Source organism: Neovison vison, chromosome 14 (genome assembly GCF_020171115.1).
Source record: "Neovison vison isolate M4711 chromosome 14, ASM_NN_V1, whole genome shotgun sequence".
Classification (NCBI taxonomy): domain Eukaryota; kingdom Metazoa; phylum Chordata; class Mammalia; order Carnivora; family Mustelidae; genus Neogale; species Neogale vison.
Genome location: NC_058104.1, coordinates 1,695,637 through 1,713,515, shown reverse-complemented (window position 1 = coordinate 1,713,515; position 17,879 = coordinate 1,695,637). Strand labels below are relative to the sequence as shown.

General features: G+C 64.7%; 1 protein-coding gene across 5 annotated transcripts; it reads right to left on the bottom strand.

The window, feature by feature from the left end:
* Window positions 1-68: 68 nt before the first annotated feature.
* RHBDF1 (rhomboid 5 homolog 1) lies at window positions 69-16,809 on the bottom strand. 5 transcript variants are annotated; one of them, XM_044233741.1, is made up of 18 exons: window positions 16,611-16,809; window positions 13,628-13,929; window positions 6,623-6,962; window positions 5,532-5,745; window positions 4,912-5,121; window positions 4,704-4,826; window positions 4,475-4,632; window positions 3,740-3,997; window positions 3,481-3,592; window positions 3,293-3,367; window positions 3,043-3,204; window positions 2,260-2,360; window positions 2,065-2,128; window positions 1,588-1,682; window positions 1,379-1,454; window positions 1,174-1,307; window positions 922-1,075; window positions 69-712 (listed from the first exon to the last, which is right to left on the bottom strand). In XM_044233741.1, the coding sequence occupies exons 3-18, from the start codon at window positions 6,937-6,939 to the stop codon at window positions 293-295; spliced, it is 2,673 nt and encodes an 890-aa protein (XP_044089676.1). In that variant the 5' UTR covers window positions 6,940-6,962; window positions 13,628-13,929; window positions 16,611-16,809; the 3' UTR covers window positions 69-292. The 5 variants fall into 5 exon arrangements, with proteins under 5 accessions (XP_044089676.1, XP_044089677.1, XP_044089678.1 ...); XM_044233742.1 differs by lacking the exons at window positions 13,628-13,929; window positions 16,611-16,809 and having other exon boundaries at window positions 6,623-6,753; window positions 6,823-8,692; XM_044233743.1 differs by lacking the exons at window positions 13,628-13,929; window positions 16,611-16,809 and having other exon boundaries at window positions 1,207-1,307; window positions 6,623-6,753; window positions 6,823-8,691.
* Between the last annotated feature and the right edge of the window lie 1,070 nt (window positions 16,810-17,879).

Sequence of the window (17,879 nt, the reverse complement as noted above, 5' to 3'; positions counted from 1 at the left end):
AAGAGGCCTGAAGGACCGGCCCCCCTCCACAGCCCTAGCCAGAGACCACAAAGAGGAGGCGGCGCCGGTAAGTTAGTGGCAGCTAAAACGCTCCCGGTGCATTTATTGGCCACACGAGGTGGTCGTCAAAAAACTCGTTAGAAGGTAATCGTGGTAACTAGTGTAGTAAACGCCCTGGAGGACGAGAAGTCCACCGCAGTGAGCAAGGCACAAGAGGTCAGTGCAGGGCACCGGCCGGCCGCACGCGGGGCGCGCAGGCCAAGGTCGGGCCCGGGAGGCCCGGGGCGGCCCCTCAGTGGAGCTGCGCGTCCAGCTCGTACTTCTCGCAGAACTTGTCGGTGAAGGGGATGCAGGTGAGGAACTCGCACCACTCACAGCGCACGGGGTAGAAGTAGAAGAGCACCACCAAGCCGGCCAGGAGGCCCAGGAAGACTGCCTGGAAGACGACGATCTGACAGCGCTTGCGGTACAGGTCGAACTTGCCGAAGCTAATGTAGGGCAGGAAGGCGAAGGACAGGAAGAGGCCGCTGATGAAGCCCGAGATGTGTGCGAAGTTGTCAATCCAGGGCAGCAGCCCGAAGGTGAACAGGAAGAGGACCACCGCCGACAGCTTGAAGAAGGCGCGCCAGGGCCGCGCCAGGACCTGCCAGCTCTGGAAGAGCTCCACAAAGAGGCAGGCCAGGATGCCGAACTGGGAGCCGGCCGGGCCCACCTGGCGACAATGAGGGTGTCTGTGAGCTGGAGAGGCCCAGCAGACCCGCCCCAGACCCAGAGCCCCGTCTCCCGTCCTGCCTCCGGGGGCCCACGTCAACACTGAGGAGCCAAAAGGAGATGTTCCCAGGCTGGACTGTGCGGGGACCCACGCTCCGTGCTGGACATGGAGCCAGTTGGGATGGGTCCCTGCCCTGGGGGCAGCCTTACCTCTGCCCGGTATGGCAGGAAGATGGCGCTGGCCAGGTTACCAGTGACCCCACTCAGCAGGTAGATGATGGCTATGCGATGCCAGCCGGCCAGCTTCTCTAGGTCCCGCAGGACAGTCATCTGGAAGCAGACGGACACCAGGCAGTGCAGGATCCTGCAGGGAGGGCGGGGTGCGGCAGGGTCTCAGCAGGGAGACCACCCCTCCACCGTCTGGCCAGCCACGCCTAGAGTCCCTGGGGGCACCCACCCCACCTGGCACAGCTCAGCCCATATGGTATCACTTGCCCAGCGTGCAAGAAGAGGGAGAGCCACAGGCGGTAGAACTGGTCAGGCACCTCGGGGTTGAGGAAGGGCAGGAGCCCACACACGTCATCCATGCAGTGCACCTGTGCAGAGTGGCCTGTCAGCACCCACTGCAGCTGGGGCGACGGGAGGGACACTCGCCCTAGAGCCCTACCTGTGAGCACAGCGTGGCCTCCTCATGGAAGTAGCCCCTCATGAAGTCACAGTACTCCCGGGACGTGATCTCACACCTGCGAGGCCAGGCCGGGGCTGAGAAGACTTGGAGGAGGGCAGCTGGGGCCCTTTCAGAACCTGGGGAGGGGGAGGGGCCCCAGGGCAATGCAACCTCCCACTCCCGGATCGGCCACACACGAGCACACCTACCTGCCCTTGGTTCCAATGCAGCACGGCCGGCCCGTGAGGACACAGTCCATGTGCGGGTGGTTGGTGTGGTTCCCGGCACTGTTTTTGGTGCAGATCTGGGTCACAAATGCGGGTGAGCTGGGTTAGGGCCTCCCCCAACCCTGGGCCCCACACCATGCTTGGGGACTGGGGCAAAGATGCACAGGTCCTAGGGTAGAAAACCGGCCTCCCGCCACACCCTGAGACTCCGAGAAGCCATCCGTCAGGTCGGAACAAGGTCACGTGCCTCCCGAGTATCCCCCGGTCCTCTTGTTCTGGCTACCTGCTCAGAGGAGCAGGTGCTGGTAGGCAGACAGGCTGGGCAAAGGCCATGGGCACAGGATCTGAACATACAGGGTAGTCCCTGGATGGGGTCTCTGGCCTCACTGAGGGATGAGATGTGGACTCCTCTCCCATATGATGGGGGTGACTCCCAAACAGCCCTTTACTCCAGCTCACCGGCCACTTGGTGATGTCATCCGGCCACTCGTGGGGGTCCTCCGAGGAAGGCTCATCACACACTCTGCATGAACCAGTATGTGGTCAGATCCTTTATGTCCTTGGCACCCACACCTGTCCAGCTCCACAACAAGGGGAGCTATGCCTTCTCCCCCACACCCCACAGAGCTTGGACAAAGAGGCAACAAGACTGACCTGGGGTCCTGGTGGCAGACAGAGCCAAACTGCCTCTTGTGGCCAGCAAGGTCTGGGGCACTGGGGTGGAAGGGCCACTTCACCCACACTGCCAGCGTGGACTGTGGGAGGACACAGTCGACCCCCAGTCAGAGCCCACCCCTTGACCAGTGCGGCCAACAGGAGACAGGAATCAAAACCAAAGCCACTGAGACTCTCACGGTAGCCCACAGCCCGTGGCACTGGAATTCCACTCCAGAAACATGCAGGCATGTGGGGGCACTGTTGAAAGGGGCTCAACAGAATTCCTAAGAGCTTCACAATCGAAACAACCCGAATGAGGAACTGGTACAAACTGTAGCACCTCCGCGAACGAGGTGATAAAAGCCAGGATCGGGGGCTCGGTGGTACCCCTCCGACTCTTCATTCAGCTCCAGGTGGTGAGCTCCAGCCTGTGGCCAGGTCTGCGCTCAGCAGGGAGTCAGCTCTCCCCCACCCTGTGTTGCCCTCACCAGCTTGTGCTCTCAATAAATCTTTTTTTAAATAATTTTTTTAACTTGAGTCTTTGAGGGGGGGGTGTCTCTTTTAATTGCTTAGTGGAAAGAGTAAGGCAGCGCCACTTGTGTCAACATAAGACACGTGCACAAGAACAGGACCCAAATGCGCAGAGAGAGCGCGCCCCAGTCCCAGACCAGCTACAGCTGCTGTCCGGGATGCGCAAGCGGGAGGCAGGGTGCGCAGGGGAGCAGAGTGCCCTCGCTGGGAAGCCCCAGAGCAACCACAAACCGGGGCGGGCGCACCCACCGAGCACTCCTCCTCCGACGTCTGCACGCAGCCCGACCGGTCGTTGCGCACGCAGCAGGCCGAGTGCTTCTCCCGCTCCCGCGCCGCGCGGATGAAACTGTGCACCTGCGGGTCCTGGCGCATGCAGGGCGAGAACTTGGCGCCCAGGTGAATGAGCGCCTCCTGCGGGCGAGCGAGATGGGCAGTGGTGGACCTGGTCCGGCCGACCCAGGGTCCCCACCCTCCGATGCCAACGAGGCCCTGCCCTCACCGAGCTGGGCCCGATCCAGAAGTTCTCCTGCTGCACGTACTTGACGTTCTCATAGACCCCGCGGTTCCGCAGCACCTGGAGGTGGGAGAGCTCACAGAGGCCGCCCGGGCACTCTCCTCCCCGACTGCGGCAGAGGGAGTGTGGGCCCAGACTGCAGACGCCCGGGCCGGGAAGGGCGCCGCGCTCACCGAGTCCACGGTCTCGTGCTGCGAGAAGCCCACAGGCGCAATGCCGTAGATGCACACGGCCAGGATGGTGACGAGCGAATGCACGAAGGTGAGCCAGTACGTGAAGAATGGCCTGCGCGGTGGGGCGGGGCAGAGCGTCAAAGGGGTGCGGGCACGCCCCCGGCCCCCCCGTTTGCCTGCTTGAAGCTGCGCCCCACCCAACCCTACCCACCCCTGCGCCCACGCGCCCACGCCCCCGCGCCCCCCGCGGCCCGCACACCTGTGGTCGTCCATGTCCTCGATCTGCCGCTTGACGTAGCTGTCGATCCGCTTGCGGTAGGTGCGGTTGGTGAGCCGGCCCACCATGCCCAGCCCATACGGCCGCTTCTCCCGGGCAAAGAACTTGCGCACCGGCATGGCGATACGCTGGCCCCGCCGCTGGCCCGCTGCACTCACCACCTCCTGCCGCAGCCGCACCTTCGGCTGCGGGGCCGCTGCACCCCCCTCCTTCTGCTTCCGCCAGCCTCGTTCCAGGGGCCTGGGGGGAAGGGGGGTGTCACCTCCCGCCTTAGATGCCCGGCCTGCAGTGATCCCTCCCGGCAGGACCAGGATGACCTTCCCCAACCTCTCGCTCCCATCTAGCAGGGATGGTGCCATGGGGTCAACCGTGTCCTCCTTACCCCGGAAAGCTTCGGAGCTCTTCTGGAGATGGAGAGGTGGAATTCCACCTATGACCTGACCTACCAACCTACCTACCTAAGGCTCCCCCACCACCCCTGACGATCTACAAGTCTTAAGTACAACACCCACCTCCTCCCTGCTGGGTTCTGTTCAGCCTAGGGCCTCCAGGGCCATTGCTATCAGGCAGGTGGGCCACTGAGCCCTGGAGAGTGCCCCGCCCTGGGTCCCACAGCCATAGCCCACGAGACTACTCCTTGCCTCAGGCCTCCAGGGTACCCGTGTCCCAGGGCCCAGCTGCTCCTCACCACTCCCCGCCCAGCCCGGCAGCACTCACAGCATTAGGTGACTGCGCTCGAGCTCAGTGCGGTCCAGGGCCCCTCCCGTGAGGTCAGCCTGCTCCGTGGCCTTCTCCCAGTCCTTGAGTGCAGCCTCCGAAGGGGATTCGAACACCTCGTCCGGGTACGTGGACAGCTCCTCATGGAGGACTCCTTCCTGAGCAAACAGGGGCGATCAGGGCAGGACACGCAGATGGCGGGGTCGCAGGGATGTCCGTGTGCTCTTACCCGGGCAAAGAAGGATGTGTCCAGCTCGTCAGGGAAGTCCGCCGTGTCCTCCTCCAGGAAACTGGCAGGAGTAAAGCTTCGGCGCTGCACCCGGCGTAACGTGCCGTCCCTAAGAGAGCGGCCCTGCCAGCGAGCAAGGAGGGGAGCATGCGGCGTGTGGGCTGCGGGACCCCCGCTCCACACCCCACACCCCACCCCCCGCACCCACCTTCACCAGGGCCGCGGCTGCCCGGAAGCTCATCTTGGCCACTGATTCGCGCTTGCGTCGCCGCGGGAGCCGGCCTAAGCCCGAGCGGGAGCTGGAGAAGGAGCAGAGGGAAGCGGCACCCGGCGTGACAGGTGTGTGCGGGGTACTCAGGCCGTCGGCCATGTCATCCGCCACGCGGAAGGCCCGGCCCCGGGCCAGGGGGTCTATGATCTGGCAGACAGAAGGAGATGTAAGAGTCAAGGCCAGAGTCATCGCTACGGGGGTCCTTCCCCACCCCAGACCCCGCCGTGGAGAACACAGCTGCCAGTGGGTCAGTGGGTCCCTGGATGGCTGCGCAGGAACCCAAGAGGGTCCCCATCCTCACCTAGAGTGCCTGCGCCCTGCTGTTCATCCCAAGATGGTCTCACACCCAGAGACGGGCCCCAGGGCACGATCCCAGGACCCTGTCCCCTAGCCTGGTTCCCGGTTCCCAGAGGGTATCCCAGGTGCCCTGCTGGCACCGTCTGAGCACCCTGCCCCGCCAGGAGCTCTGAGGGATCCCCTCGGTTGCATTGGGCACACAGCCCCAGCCCCAGGAGCCGCGCAAAAGGCTGCCTGGAGGCGGCAGTGGATGGGCATACCTTCTGCATGCCCAGCTGACACGGGCCCACATACAGCGGAGGGGGCGTCTCCGTGCTGGTCAGAGACACGTTGTCCTGGCTGGGCAGGTCGAGCTCCCGCATGACCTGGGGCTTCAGCTTTCCATAGCGCTGGCTGCAGTGACGGATGCTCTTCCGCTGCCACTTCTGGGTGCTGTCGCTGTCCTTGCTCACCCCGAACCAGTCCGCGGTGCCCCTGCCACAGGAGGCTCTCAGCATGGGGAAGCCTCGGGGGCCCTCCTCACGGATGCCAACCCCGACCCCAGCCTCCCATCACACTGGGGCAGGCCTGGCGGGCTGGGCCTCACTGAGAGGGCAGTGGGTTCCAGCCCCGGCCACCCCCTGAATAATTAGCCAGCTCCATGCTCCCGCCAGAACCGCAGACGGCAGGCCTCGCCCCATGAGTATGCTACACAGATCCTCAACCCGTCACAGAGAGGGACGTTCAGGGACAGACACCGAGTCCACAGGTGGCACGCAGAGCTCAGCCTGGAGCCAGGGAGCTTGGCCCCGGGCAGCAGCGTGACCTCAGACGCCCGAGAACTCGGGCAGTGGGCACTGCAAGCCCAGGCAAGCCATCCGTCCCTCCAGGCCATGCAAGGAAAACCACTGCCAGCACCGGCTGTTGAGGAACCCCAGGGAACAACAGCGCCGGCAGCCCCAAGAGATCGCAAGCCATGCACGCCACCTGACATCCGCACACTCACGCCCGGCCCCAGGTACCTGAGCAGGGACCGAGAAAGAGACCAGCGCTGCGGGAGAGCCCTGCAGGCAGCGGGGGGACCCAAGAGGGGCAGAGTGTGGACATGCCCGAAGCGCACCTGTCGGCTATCCGGGGACCAGAGCGTGGGGATAGGAGAGACAGAGAAGGAGAAAGCAAGTGCTGGAGGGGAGAGCAGCTGGCCCCCAGGTCTACGAAGGAGGACAGGGTGACCCGGGGAACGAGATCAAGGAGAAAGCCAAGACAGGAGGAACCCTGGCTCTGTTCCCAGCCCCCGTGCCTGCAGGGGACACAAGTGCCGAGCCCCAGCCACCCAGCACGACCCCTCTGGCCTACCACACCAGGAGACTACCTGCGGATGGTCTGTGTGATGGACGTCTGGCGCTGCAGGACGGGCCGCCGGGGCTCACGGTGGGGCGAGGGGACACGGGCGGTCTCGGCGGGCATACTCACACTCCGCAGGAAAGCCTGGCGTCTCAGGGGCTGGGTGGCGGGGTCGCGGTGAGGAGGCTGGACAGGGCACCCCCCCAGCCCCTGCCGGCCGGGGCCTACCTGGAAGAAGCCAGGCTCCTCCGCCGCTGGGGGCACCACCGCCGGGATGTCCAGCCTCAGCCAGGGTGGCTTCTTGCGCTGCAGGCTGCTGGTGCTGTCCCTGCGGGCCTCGCTCATGGCGCTGGAGGGGCACGGCGGGCCTAGGGGGGCAGGGGGCATTCAGGAACGGTGCCCACAGACCTCCCAGGGTTTGCTGCACCCGGGGATGGTCCTGGAGCCCTTCTCTGAACTCCACGCCCCAAGAGACATCGCAGGGCATGAACGAGGTCCTCAGACAACACGAATCCATTCACTGACGAAAGACATTCGTGACAAATATTTGAGCGTCCATTAAGAGCCACTCCCGGGAGCTTAGGGACACACAGATGGAGAGACAAGGAAACAAGAAGGGACAAAATCCCAGCCTTCCTGGCGCACACCGTCCAAACAAAACCCCTAAGTAAGCACAGGGCGTCTGGGTGCCTCAGTCGGTTAGGCGTCCTCCGACTCTGGCTTCCTGCTGGGGTAGTGACTTCAGGGTCGTGTGCCGAGCACAGAGCCCGCTTCTCCCTCTCCCTCTGCTCTGCCCCACACTTGCGCACGCTCGCTCTCTCTCAAGTGAATGAATAAAATCTTAAAAAAAAAAAAAATAACCTGTAAGTCAGTCAACACGCTATGTTAAAACGTGAGACACATGACAGGGAAAACAGCATGTTAGGGTTCCCGGGCCACAGACGTCCTCCTGAAAAGGTGACATCCAGGTCCCACGAGACCCTGTGCACCCACCACAGGGGGCGTGACCCCTCCAGCTCCCGGAGGAGTGGCCACAGGGCTTCCACGGGTCTGGGAGGTCCTGCCTGCTTCCCCAAGCCACCTGGGTGGGGGTGACTGCTGGGACCACCAGGGGGCGCCAGGCCCCGCACCTCCCTGAGCACCTGAGACCCGGGCTGGAAAGCCCAGGGTCTGACTCTGTCCAGGGAATAGAGAGACAACGACCATACAGCCGCGTCCCCTCCCCTTACAGGAGGTCCCGTTCAGGGCAGCTCTCCCAAAGAAGGACGGCAAGGAGTCTGGACACGGGGTCCAAAGCACAGTGTGGGGCGCAGACAGCAGGGGGGTGGAGACCCCAAAACTCCTCTGCCACATCCAACAGCTTGGGAGCTGGACCGACTCTGACACTCGGGTTGGGGGAGGCGCCCGTGACTGGCGCTCAGGTCAGTATCTCAGGGTCCTGGGAGGGAGCCCGGTGGAGGCAGGCCCGGCACGCAACAGGGAGGCCGCATGTCCCTCCGCCCTTCCCCTCCCCCCACCGCCACGACCACCGCCACGACCACCGCCACCACCCCGCTCGCTCTCTCTCACGTAAATAAAATCTAAAAAAAAAAAAAAAAAAATTGGGGTTTGGGGCCCCACCCGCGGATGCCTCTAGAAACAGCCTCCCTTCGCCTACCTGAGGAGAGGTCCGGAAAACCCCACCCCCGCCTTACAAACAGGCCAGCGGAGTCTCAGAGAGCAGAGGCCTGCCTTCCCAGAGGTCAAGGCCGCATGCTGGGGGTGCTCGTTCCCAGAGACGGGCCCGGGGGGCCGCCCGCAGCTTCCACAGCGCTTACACGGAACAGGGAAGCCAGGGGTCCGCTCAGAGCAACTCGCAGCCCTCCCGACCCGAGAGAGCGGAACCCCAACACAGACCAGGTGGGCACGGATCGCCAGGAACGGCCCCTCCGGCCAGCGCTCAGCTCCTCCTGGCCCCAGACCGGCCACCAGGAAGGCCCCAGGCCAGGCGCCAGGGGGCTGGCCTCCCCAGGAGCCTCCACAGACATTCCCAGCACCTCCCAGGGGTATGGACTGGTTCTCGACTTCGGAGTCCAAGGAACCCCGCCAGCTGACCGCTCCCAGCACCCCACACATCCAGGACCCTCCCAGCTCCGCTGCCCCCGCAGCCTCTCCCCACAGCCAGCTCTCTACCTCCGGCTCAGGGCTCCCGCCATGCCTCACCCCTGCACACAGCCTGGGTCAGAAGACTGGCCCCACCCCTGGCAGATGCTCCCAGCCCCAGATTGCCGGGCACAGCCCAGGGCACCGTCCACGTGTAGGCTGCGCTGTTCCTGCTGGGCCTACGGTGCCCAAGGCAGGCCTGGTCCGAGCCGCTGCTTGGGAAACACTGGGCCCGTCCTCAGGATCTAGAGTGATGAACAGTTCCCGAAAAAGACCCTTCAACTGGGTCTGGGAGGAGGAGCGGACCCCAGGACCAGGTCGGGGCAGGGACAGAACAAGCCAAGAATTGGGAAAAGGATGGTGAGGTACACAGGGACACTCCCCAACCCGGCTAGGCTGGGCCTCCAGGCAGCCCCAAGAACACAAAGGGCCATTGAGCTCACGAGGGAGGCACCCAATCCCTGTGCCCGTCTGCCCACATCTCCTGGTGCCCCTCACCTCCACCCAAGTCCTTCCTGTTCTAGGGGCAGTGGAGGGTGCTCTGTAACCCACAGGGGCCCCCGTGCTTCGGGCTCCTGGTCTGCCCCACCCCTCTGTGCACAGTTCCCCATCTGGGCTTCAAGTGGGTGGGATTCACAAGGGGGGTGCCCCAGAATGGGCCCCAGCAGGAGGGGGCAGGCCCAGAGGACAAAGAGTGCCCACCCAAAGGAGACAGTGGCCCAGTGTCCGGGCCTCCCCCAGGAGCACAGTGGGCTCTTGTTCCCAGCCAACCCCTCTGGGGGGGATCCCAGAGGATCTCAGCATCTCTGCTCCGCTGACCCCCCTCAGAGCCGGAAGAAACCGCAGCCCGGGGAGGGCCTGACGGCCCAGGGTCACACAGCATCTGAGTCAGGCTGACAACAGTCAAGGCTGCCCACCCAGGGCCCAGCCCCACCAGGAGACCCTGCACTGAGCATGGAGACGTCAAGTAGAAAGTGTATGCAGCGGCTTAGTAAATGCTACAAGTGGGGCCTGAGCCCAGCCAGGGGCATGAAACAGGGGCAGACATGACACCCAGACATCCCGGGCAGCACAGGACAAGCGTGGGCTCACGATGGATGAGGGACCGAGACCAGGCTGGGGGACAAGAGGGACCCACTGGGTCAGAGGACCACAAGGGCTGCTTTCCATGAACAGCCTCAGGGCAGAGGGCTGGGTGGGGAACAGGGGCAGGTCCTACTGAAGCCTGTTCCTGCCCTGGGGATGAGAGGCCGGTGCAGGGGTTGGGTGGGGGCCGGGGGAAGGGGAGCCAGGAAGCCAGGGGAGAGCCTGGCCTGAGACACTGGGCACACCCGCTCGTCTTCACCACACGCAACCCTCTGTGAGCCTCCACTTCTTCCTCTGAAAATGAGGGACCACAGCAGTGCCGGGCACACAGCGGGACCCAACAGCCAGGCTGGTCCCTGCCTGCTGGCTCCCGGGAACTCCCTGAGGGCAGCCAAAGGGGGGGAAAGGTGGGGGAGTGCACCGGCCCAAGAGCATGTAGGACTGGAGCAGAAGCCATGGGAGGATACTGGAGATGGGAGCCTGCAAAGATACCCAGTTTGGGAGGCCGTGACCAAGAGGCAGGAGGACACTGGCGGGGGGGGGGGGGCACAGGTATGCCCCGGCTCAGCTTAGACAGCGGCCAGAGACACCATGAAACTGGTGGGCAGATGGAGGCCAGGTGGGCAGTGGGGATCGCCCAGCCCCAGGACAAGACCTGCCACACCCTGGCCCTGCCCTGCCGGGGACCGCCCACCGCCAAGGTCAGCAGGAGCAGCGGGCCCCACCCCAGGACACCCGCCCAGACCCGTCAGGCCTCACCTGAGCGAGATCCCAGGAGGGGCCAAATCCTCCAGCCTCCACGCCACAGACCTGACCTCTGACCCTCACACTTCAGTTCCACCCCATCGAATGGATGCCTAACCCCAGAAATCCCCCGAGAGCCTGGATCACTCACTGTGCGGAACCCCAGAATAGAGGCCTTCCCCACCCCCTGTTACTGTGCAGCAAAGCACGCCTCTCTCTGCCTCTTTGTCTTACGTATAAATGGCATAAATGCTGAAATTGGTCATGGTTGGGTCCTCAGTCCTCCTCAACCCTCCCAGACTTCACCGCTTGTCCGTGAAGGAAATGAGGTCCGACAGCAGCAGGGCAGGCCCAAGACCTCGCTGATGGCCCCACAGTGCCCCTCAGCCCATCCCCAAGGGGACCCATCAATCCCACCTTCCCTTGTCACCTATCACGGGACAGACATCACCCCAAACAGGTATGCAGAAGGCCAGTAACAGAACCGGAGACTCCTGGCTCAGGCGGTCCCCTGAAGGCACAGGAATTCCTAGAGATAATTACACTCAGGTTCCTCCCCAGGGATGGTGGTGCAGAGGGAGCTCAAGTCCCGGGGAGGGGTACCGCCCAAACCCGGGGGTCACCGACAGCCGGAACCAAAGCCCCTGACCCCACTGGCTGCGACAGTACCCGACAGGGCAAGCGCACCCCAAGGCTCAGAGAGGCTGCGGGGCCGGGCCCCGCATCCATCAGCAAGGGCGCGAGGGCGGAGTCTAGCTATGGCTGATTCTGGCTGCAACAGCCTGTGGCCGCGCTGGGGCTCTGGGGCTAGGGGAACCCTCCCTCAAGCTGCACAGGGACCAGTCTGCCTGGGTCAAGGGCAGGTGAGCAGCCAGGCCCCAGGTCAGCGCCCCCAGCAGTTCCCCCATGGACCTGACACCCTCGGGCTTAGCGACCTCCTCCCAGGACGGGCCAGCTCCTGGAGAGCACTGGAGAGGTCCCGGGAGGGGACGGAAGCCAAGTCCTGGAGTCTGTTGTAAGAGCGGAAATGGCTTGTCATCAGCAGCCTGGCACACTGGCCTGAAACCTGGCTCCAATAGAGCCTGCTGACCTAACACAGCCCCTGGGAAGGGTTCTCTGTAGCCACCTTCCAGATAAGAACACAGAGGCCCTGAGAGGCCAGTCACCACCTGGTGACTCCAAGGGGGCTTGAAGCGTTGGACAGTGTCTTCCCAGGAGCTGGGGTCCACGGGACCTGTGTGCTCGCCTAGCTGGCGCTGGCCACAGCCCCCCGGGGGCGGGGGCATCCCATCTGGACCCCCAACTCCACCCTATCCCGACCCAGAGCCTCTCAGTTCAGGGAGGAGGGGGTCACCCTCCAACACATGCAACACACCCAACCCAGAAAACAGGCAGAAGCCAGGAACACGATCCTCGGACAGAAAGCGGATCCTGTCACAGACACCTAAGTCGGGGACCTGGAGCCGGAAGGGGAGCACCTCACATCCAGGGAAAAGAGCAATAGGGTGTGCCCAGAGCCGGGGCCGGGAGCTGAGAAGACTCTGAGGGAGGTGCTGAAAGGCAGAGGACACCTAAGTGAGCACCTCTGAGCCAAGGCCCCCTGAGAACAGGAGTTCCCAAGGACAGCCACTGGGCTGGGACGCTAACCGGCACAAGGGACGCGGTCCCGGCCATCCTCCAGCTCAGTCGCCCTCAGTCAGCCGGTCCGTGCCATGGGACACTGATCGGCTGCTTTGAAGGCTTGGGATGGGGCCCGGGGCCCGGAACCTTCCACGTGGGGCCACTGACTCCTGTGCCCACCTACTACCTCTGCCTGGTTCTCATGGAAAAGAGCCCAGCTGGCCCAGAACGGTCCCCCGGTGGCAGGGGGTGCAGTCCAGGGGGCTGCCCGGGGGGACCTCGTGGACCCGACAGCTGCTGGGTTCCTCTCCTTCCTCCTGATTTCTGGGGGCTCTCTAGAGGGCTGGGGCTGGCTTCAGGGAGGTGGGGAGAACCCAGCATCTAGCTGGGCCAAACCTGAAAAGCCAGTTTCATCCTCGAATCTTCTCCTTCAGGAAGTCCCAAGGGGGGGGGGGTTCCCAGTCCAAGGCTAGGGCCTCCAGATCCAGGCCCCACCCACCCAGACGGACACAGGGACACACAGCCCACGCTGCACAGAACGCACCCGGTCAGGAGCCAGCTGGGCCAGGGGCAGGCCGGGCTGCGAGACCCCCTGCCCAGGCCGCATCCAACCACCAACAGGCCCCCATTAGGCCTAAGCCCACCCCCAGCGCCCGAAGCACCTGGGTCGGTCTCGCCTGCCAATAGAAGGCCTGTTTCCAGGCACGCCCCCACGCCCCCCCACCTCCGCTCCTCCTGGCCACTAAGCACAAGGTAGGGGGGTGTCCTGGGGAGCCGCTCCCAGGTCCCTGCAGTTCCGGGACTTACTGAGTGGGGAGACAGAGGCTGCGGAGCGGGACGGAGGGCCGGCCCCCGCCCCTCGCTCCCCTGCTCCGGCTACTGGTGCTGACAGTTTCCCAGCCCCGGAGACGACGGCTGCGACGGGACGATCCGAGGAGTCCCACCCCCGGAGCCGCAGTTTCGGCTCGAAGCACCACCCACCGGCGGGGCCGCGGCGGAACTCGTCCGGGGTGGGGGGGGGGCAGGGCGCAGCGCGGAGGGGCCCGGGGACGGCCCCGGGCCGCGAGCCCTACAGCTCGCGGGACCCTCAGCTGTCGCGCGGCGGCTGGAGCCGAGCTGTCCGGCCCGGTCAGGCCGCGCGGATGTGCTAATCCGGCCCTGGGCTATTTTTGCGGCGCGCCGGACGAGGAATCCCGAGCCGGGTCGCCTCCGCGGGTGGCTCGGGAAAGTCCGGGGAGGAAAGTCCGGACGCTCCGCGCCGGGACCCGCCCGACCCCGGGGCCGGACCCAGGCCTGGACCCCGCACCCGACCCGACTCCGGCCGCTGCCCACGTCCCCGGCCGCGGCGGACGGAGCACGGGCCCCGCGCGCAGCGGACGCGGGCCCGGGACCCGCCCGGCCCGGGGAGCCCTGCGCCCCGCTCCCGCGCACGCTCACTCACCGCCGCCGCCGGCCCTGGGTCGCGGGGGTCCTCGGGGGTCCTGAGGGCTCCGGGCAGGGGCTACCGCCGCCGCCGCCGGCCGGGAGGGCGCCCGCGCCGAGTCCCCGCCCGCGCGCCCGTCCGGCCAGCCCGCCCGGGAATGCCATGGAGCAAGGGGCGTGCGCGCCGGGGGCGGGCCCGGCCGGAGGGGGCGGCCGCGCTGACTCAGGGCTCAGGAATGCGCGCGGCCCGCCCGGCCCGAGTCACCTCCTCCGGGAAGGCCGCTGGGCTCTGCTCTCCGCTTGGTCTGCCCGCGGGGATAGCTACGGCGGGGCGGGGGGGGGGGGTGTTGGTCTCTGGCTCCTTGGCCGCGGAGAGAGACCTCGTGGTCCCGCGGGAGTCCCGGGCTCCTCGGCCTCTCCCGGGACTCCAGGGTGAGGCCAGACCTCATTCTGCCCTGACAGTGTCCCTGCATCTCCTGCAAACCGAACTGCTGACCTCCTCCAAAGGCCACACGAAATCGCATCCCCTACACTCAGCCAGCCTCATGAAAACACGCACACTCACACACACAGCCCTCATGCTCTAAACCCTCACACCGACTCACATATCCACACACACACGACTTCATAGCCCCTTCCATCCAGTTACACACATGCACACAACCACTGTACACTCCCATTCGTGTGTTTACACACTGCCTCACAACAAAGGCAGGATCAGGGCAGTGGGCCCCTCCCCAGACCCCTGTGCCCCCCAGCAGGTGCTCCCAGGCCAGGCTGGGCCTACAGCCTTCTCTCTTCCACAGCCCGCTTCTCTGAAGGGAGCAGGACCTCCGTCCACTCTGGATGGCTCCCTCTTTCAGAGCCCCCCACCGCCCCGGCCCCCACCAGGGGCTCAGCCCTGCACTCTCAGAGCCGGACACAAGATGATCCATCTGATTGAGGCTGAGGTCCTGGTGGAACTTCCCAGCATCCCTGTCTCTCGACATGGCCAGAATGTGTGGGACTGAACCACCCAGAGGAAGACCAGGGAAGCGGGGCGGGGACTGCCAATAGCAGGGCATAGGCAGGGCTGACCACCCAGACTTTCTCACAGTAGCCTCGCTTATGGCCCCGCAGAAAACAGAACTGGGACCATAGGTCCCCTAAGGACACTTTCACTGGTTCCCAGGGCACCTTGGGGCCCATGGGGCCCAGCACCTCAAGCCTCGCAGTACCTACAAACATGCCCCTTGCTGCTCTGGGACCAGGTGGCACTGGCCTTCTCTGAGCAGAGCTGCAGCCACTGTCCACAAGTCATGCCGGGCCTGACTGCGCACAATACTGGGCTCTGGACCCACAGAAAAGAATGCTGATGGCTTGAGGTGGCCACCAACTTCCTATTCCTAGCTGGCCCTGGAACCTGGGCGAGGGACAGGCACCCTGCTCATACTGTCCCTCACACCAGGGACCGAAGCGGTGCCTGCCCATACTGGGTCCTCTATGAACACGGGCACATCAACACAGTTCTTAGGGGGAGACAAGAAAAGCTTTGGAGGAGCTCCAGGACTCCTTCCCTGGGGCGTGGGGAGGGCAACTGCGGGTGGACTGGGGACGCCAGGCAAGAGGGAGGCCGCCCCGCCCTGATGCTCACGGCTCCTGTGGCCTACACGTGCCACTCCTCCCATGCCAGGCGCTCGGCCAGACAGGACCGTCTCTCCATACCAGGCATTCTCGGGCGTTCTCGACCCCTGCCAGGGAGAGGCAGGCCCCACCCATCGGGATGCCCAGACAGAGGCTGGCGGTGGTGTCATCTCTGGAGTCCAGGGCCTGGGCTCATATCCAAGGCCCTGGGCACCCGGTGCTGGCAGGTCCCCTCCGGCAGTGGCCGCTGCAGGGTGCCACCCAGACCCGCTCCATGACCCAGAGACTCACTCCCCGCTGCCCGGAGCATCAGCCCAGGCTGGCTTCCCCGCTGAAACCCCCCTCCAAGGAGTCGCCTTCAGTTGACAAGAGACGCCTGAACAGAAGGCAGCCTCCCTCCCCAGGAAGGGTGGTCTGTGCCTTCAGTGACAGGAAAACAGCCTCCCCTGTGTGCAATCAAGTCACCTCCCAAGGGTCCTCTTGGTCCCTGACTTCAAGTAGGATTCCCAGCAGCCTCTGTGACAAACCCTTGCCCCTCCCGGGTGTTCCTCCTAAGGTACAGCTCGGAATACCCTGGCAGGCAAAGCCAGGAAGCCCCAGGTTCTCAGCCCACCCCAGCATCCTGAACAAGGACCTCAGAATCAAAGGACAGTGTGGGCAGGGGCTTCGACCCGTGAGTGCTCAGGCCTGGCCTGGTCCACATGGACACACATATTCATACACGTACATTCTCCCTCAAGTCGGCCCCACTACCCTCTGCTCTGGCGGAGCCCCTCCACGGAAAGCTAGCTCCAGTGCCTCTCCTTCCTCTTCCTCCTAGCCCTAGAGAAATGGAAATCCGCTGCAACCACCTAGCCTGTGGACAGCAAGGGGTGGATGGCTATCCGGGCCACCCCCATGGTGGTGGACTTCACCGTAGGACCTGGAGGGGTAAGATCCCAACCAAGGCAAGTGGCCATCAGCTATCCTGGAAGCTTCAGCTCAGCGGGCCATCCTGGGCTTTGGGCAACAGGGTGGACCCAGCACCAGCCCCTGGCTATTTGGGGAGGAGATGAACGCGGGCCAGGCCAGCCAGGGGTCTGAAGTCACCGACTATTTCCGAGGCAGCGGCCCCTCCCCGTGTCTCAGTGCACAGCAAGTGGTCCCCTAAGTACCTGGGCCCAAGGCTCAGCAGCACGGGCTACACAGCCCAGAAAGGGAGAGGGCCATCCCCACAAACCTCCTTTGGCTGCCCTCTCCACCCACGGAGGCTCTGACCCCCACGGAGCCCCTGCCGCAGGGCCCTTCGCCTTTGGACATGCAGCCCCCTGGGCTCCGACCCAACTCTCCCTTCCACCGTGTTAGCGTCCCTGTTAGAGAAAAGGACAGAGACAGTGTACCGGTGCCCTGGGACAGCGCTGGTGCCGAACTGTGGACTCTCAAGGCTTCGGTCACTGGTGGCCCCAGGGCCCAGGGCAGCCCGCCCTGGCACTGCTCCCCTTCAAAGCAGGAAGGGTGTCCTCACCTCCGTCTCACACTGACATCCTCCAACACACCTCTCCAGGCCAGCAGCAGGGCACACTGAGGACCCAGGAGGCCCTAGGCCCCTCCTCCCGCCGGGACCCCCTCCTCTTACCCCCGGCCCACCACTTCCAGCCTTCGGTGAAGCCTCAGACCACGAGCCAGGAAATGGGGGCGGGGCAGAGTAGGGCCCACCCTGCAGAGGTTTCGCAAGCCCCCGCATTCTGGCTGGGACATCTGGACTCTGCGTCGGGGCACCGGGTCTGTGCTCTGAGGCACTCGTTCCTCGTTCTCAAGGTGGGGATAACACACCCCTCCGGGAACGAGTCGACTCCCCGTGATTTCTACAAGGACTCAGCACGCATTTGTGAAAGCAGAACAAAAATTAGTACAAGCTGCACTCACCCTGCCCCAGCCCTCAGCAGGAGGACTCAGTTTCCCGCCGCCACAGGGAGAAAGGAAGAGGGGAAAGGGAGGAGAGAAGGGGGACCGGGCACAAAGGAAGGCAGGAAGCAGGCGTCATTGTTTGGGCAGAATGGCTGCAGGGGGTAAGGAGGAAAGGACAGGGTGGGCGTCACAACCAGGCCTTACAAGCGTGGATTTGTGACACAGGGCCCACCCCCGGAAACAGCACCCAATGCCACAAACAGCTGGGCGGCTTCCAACAGGCAGCTGGAAGGCTGTGCCCTTCCCTCTCCAGGAAGTCCTGGTGGGAGCCCCGAGGGGAGGGGGCCAGCAGCGCTGCTGGGACTGGGCCCCGGCCCAGGCTGGACTTCAGCGCCTGGGCTGTTCAGAGGAGCACAGTGGGAGACCGGAATCTTCCCAGCTGGACTGGCTCTGTGCTCATCTGGGGCCCCCTTCTCGGGGCACTTCCTGACATCATCCTGTATCCAATGGCTCTGAGGCCCCATGGTACCCGCCCCAGGGCCAGGGTCCCAGAAATCCAATTGCAGGCCCTGCTGCTCAGGGGTCTCCCCAGGACAGGGGTGGGTGATCCAGGAGGGTGGGACTGTGCCTGCCGAGGCACAAGGGCCCTGCAGGGGACCCTGGAGCTGCGAGGACAGGGGCAGGGGATTCCGCTGGGTGTTAGGACCCGCCTTCACCCTCCAGGTCTGCTCTCTGAGCCACGGGAGCCAGAAGCGCGCCCC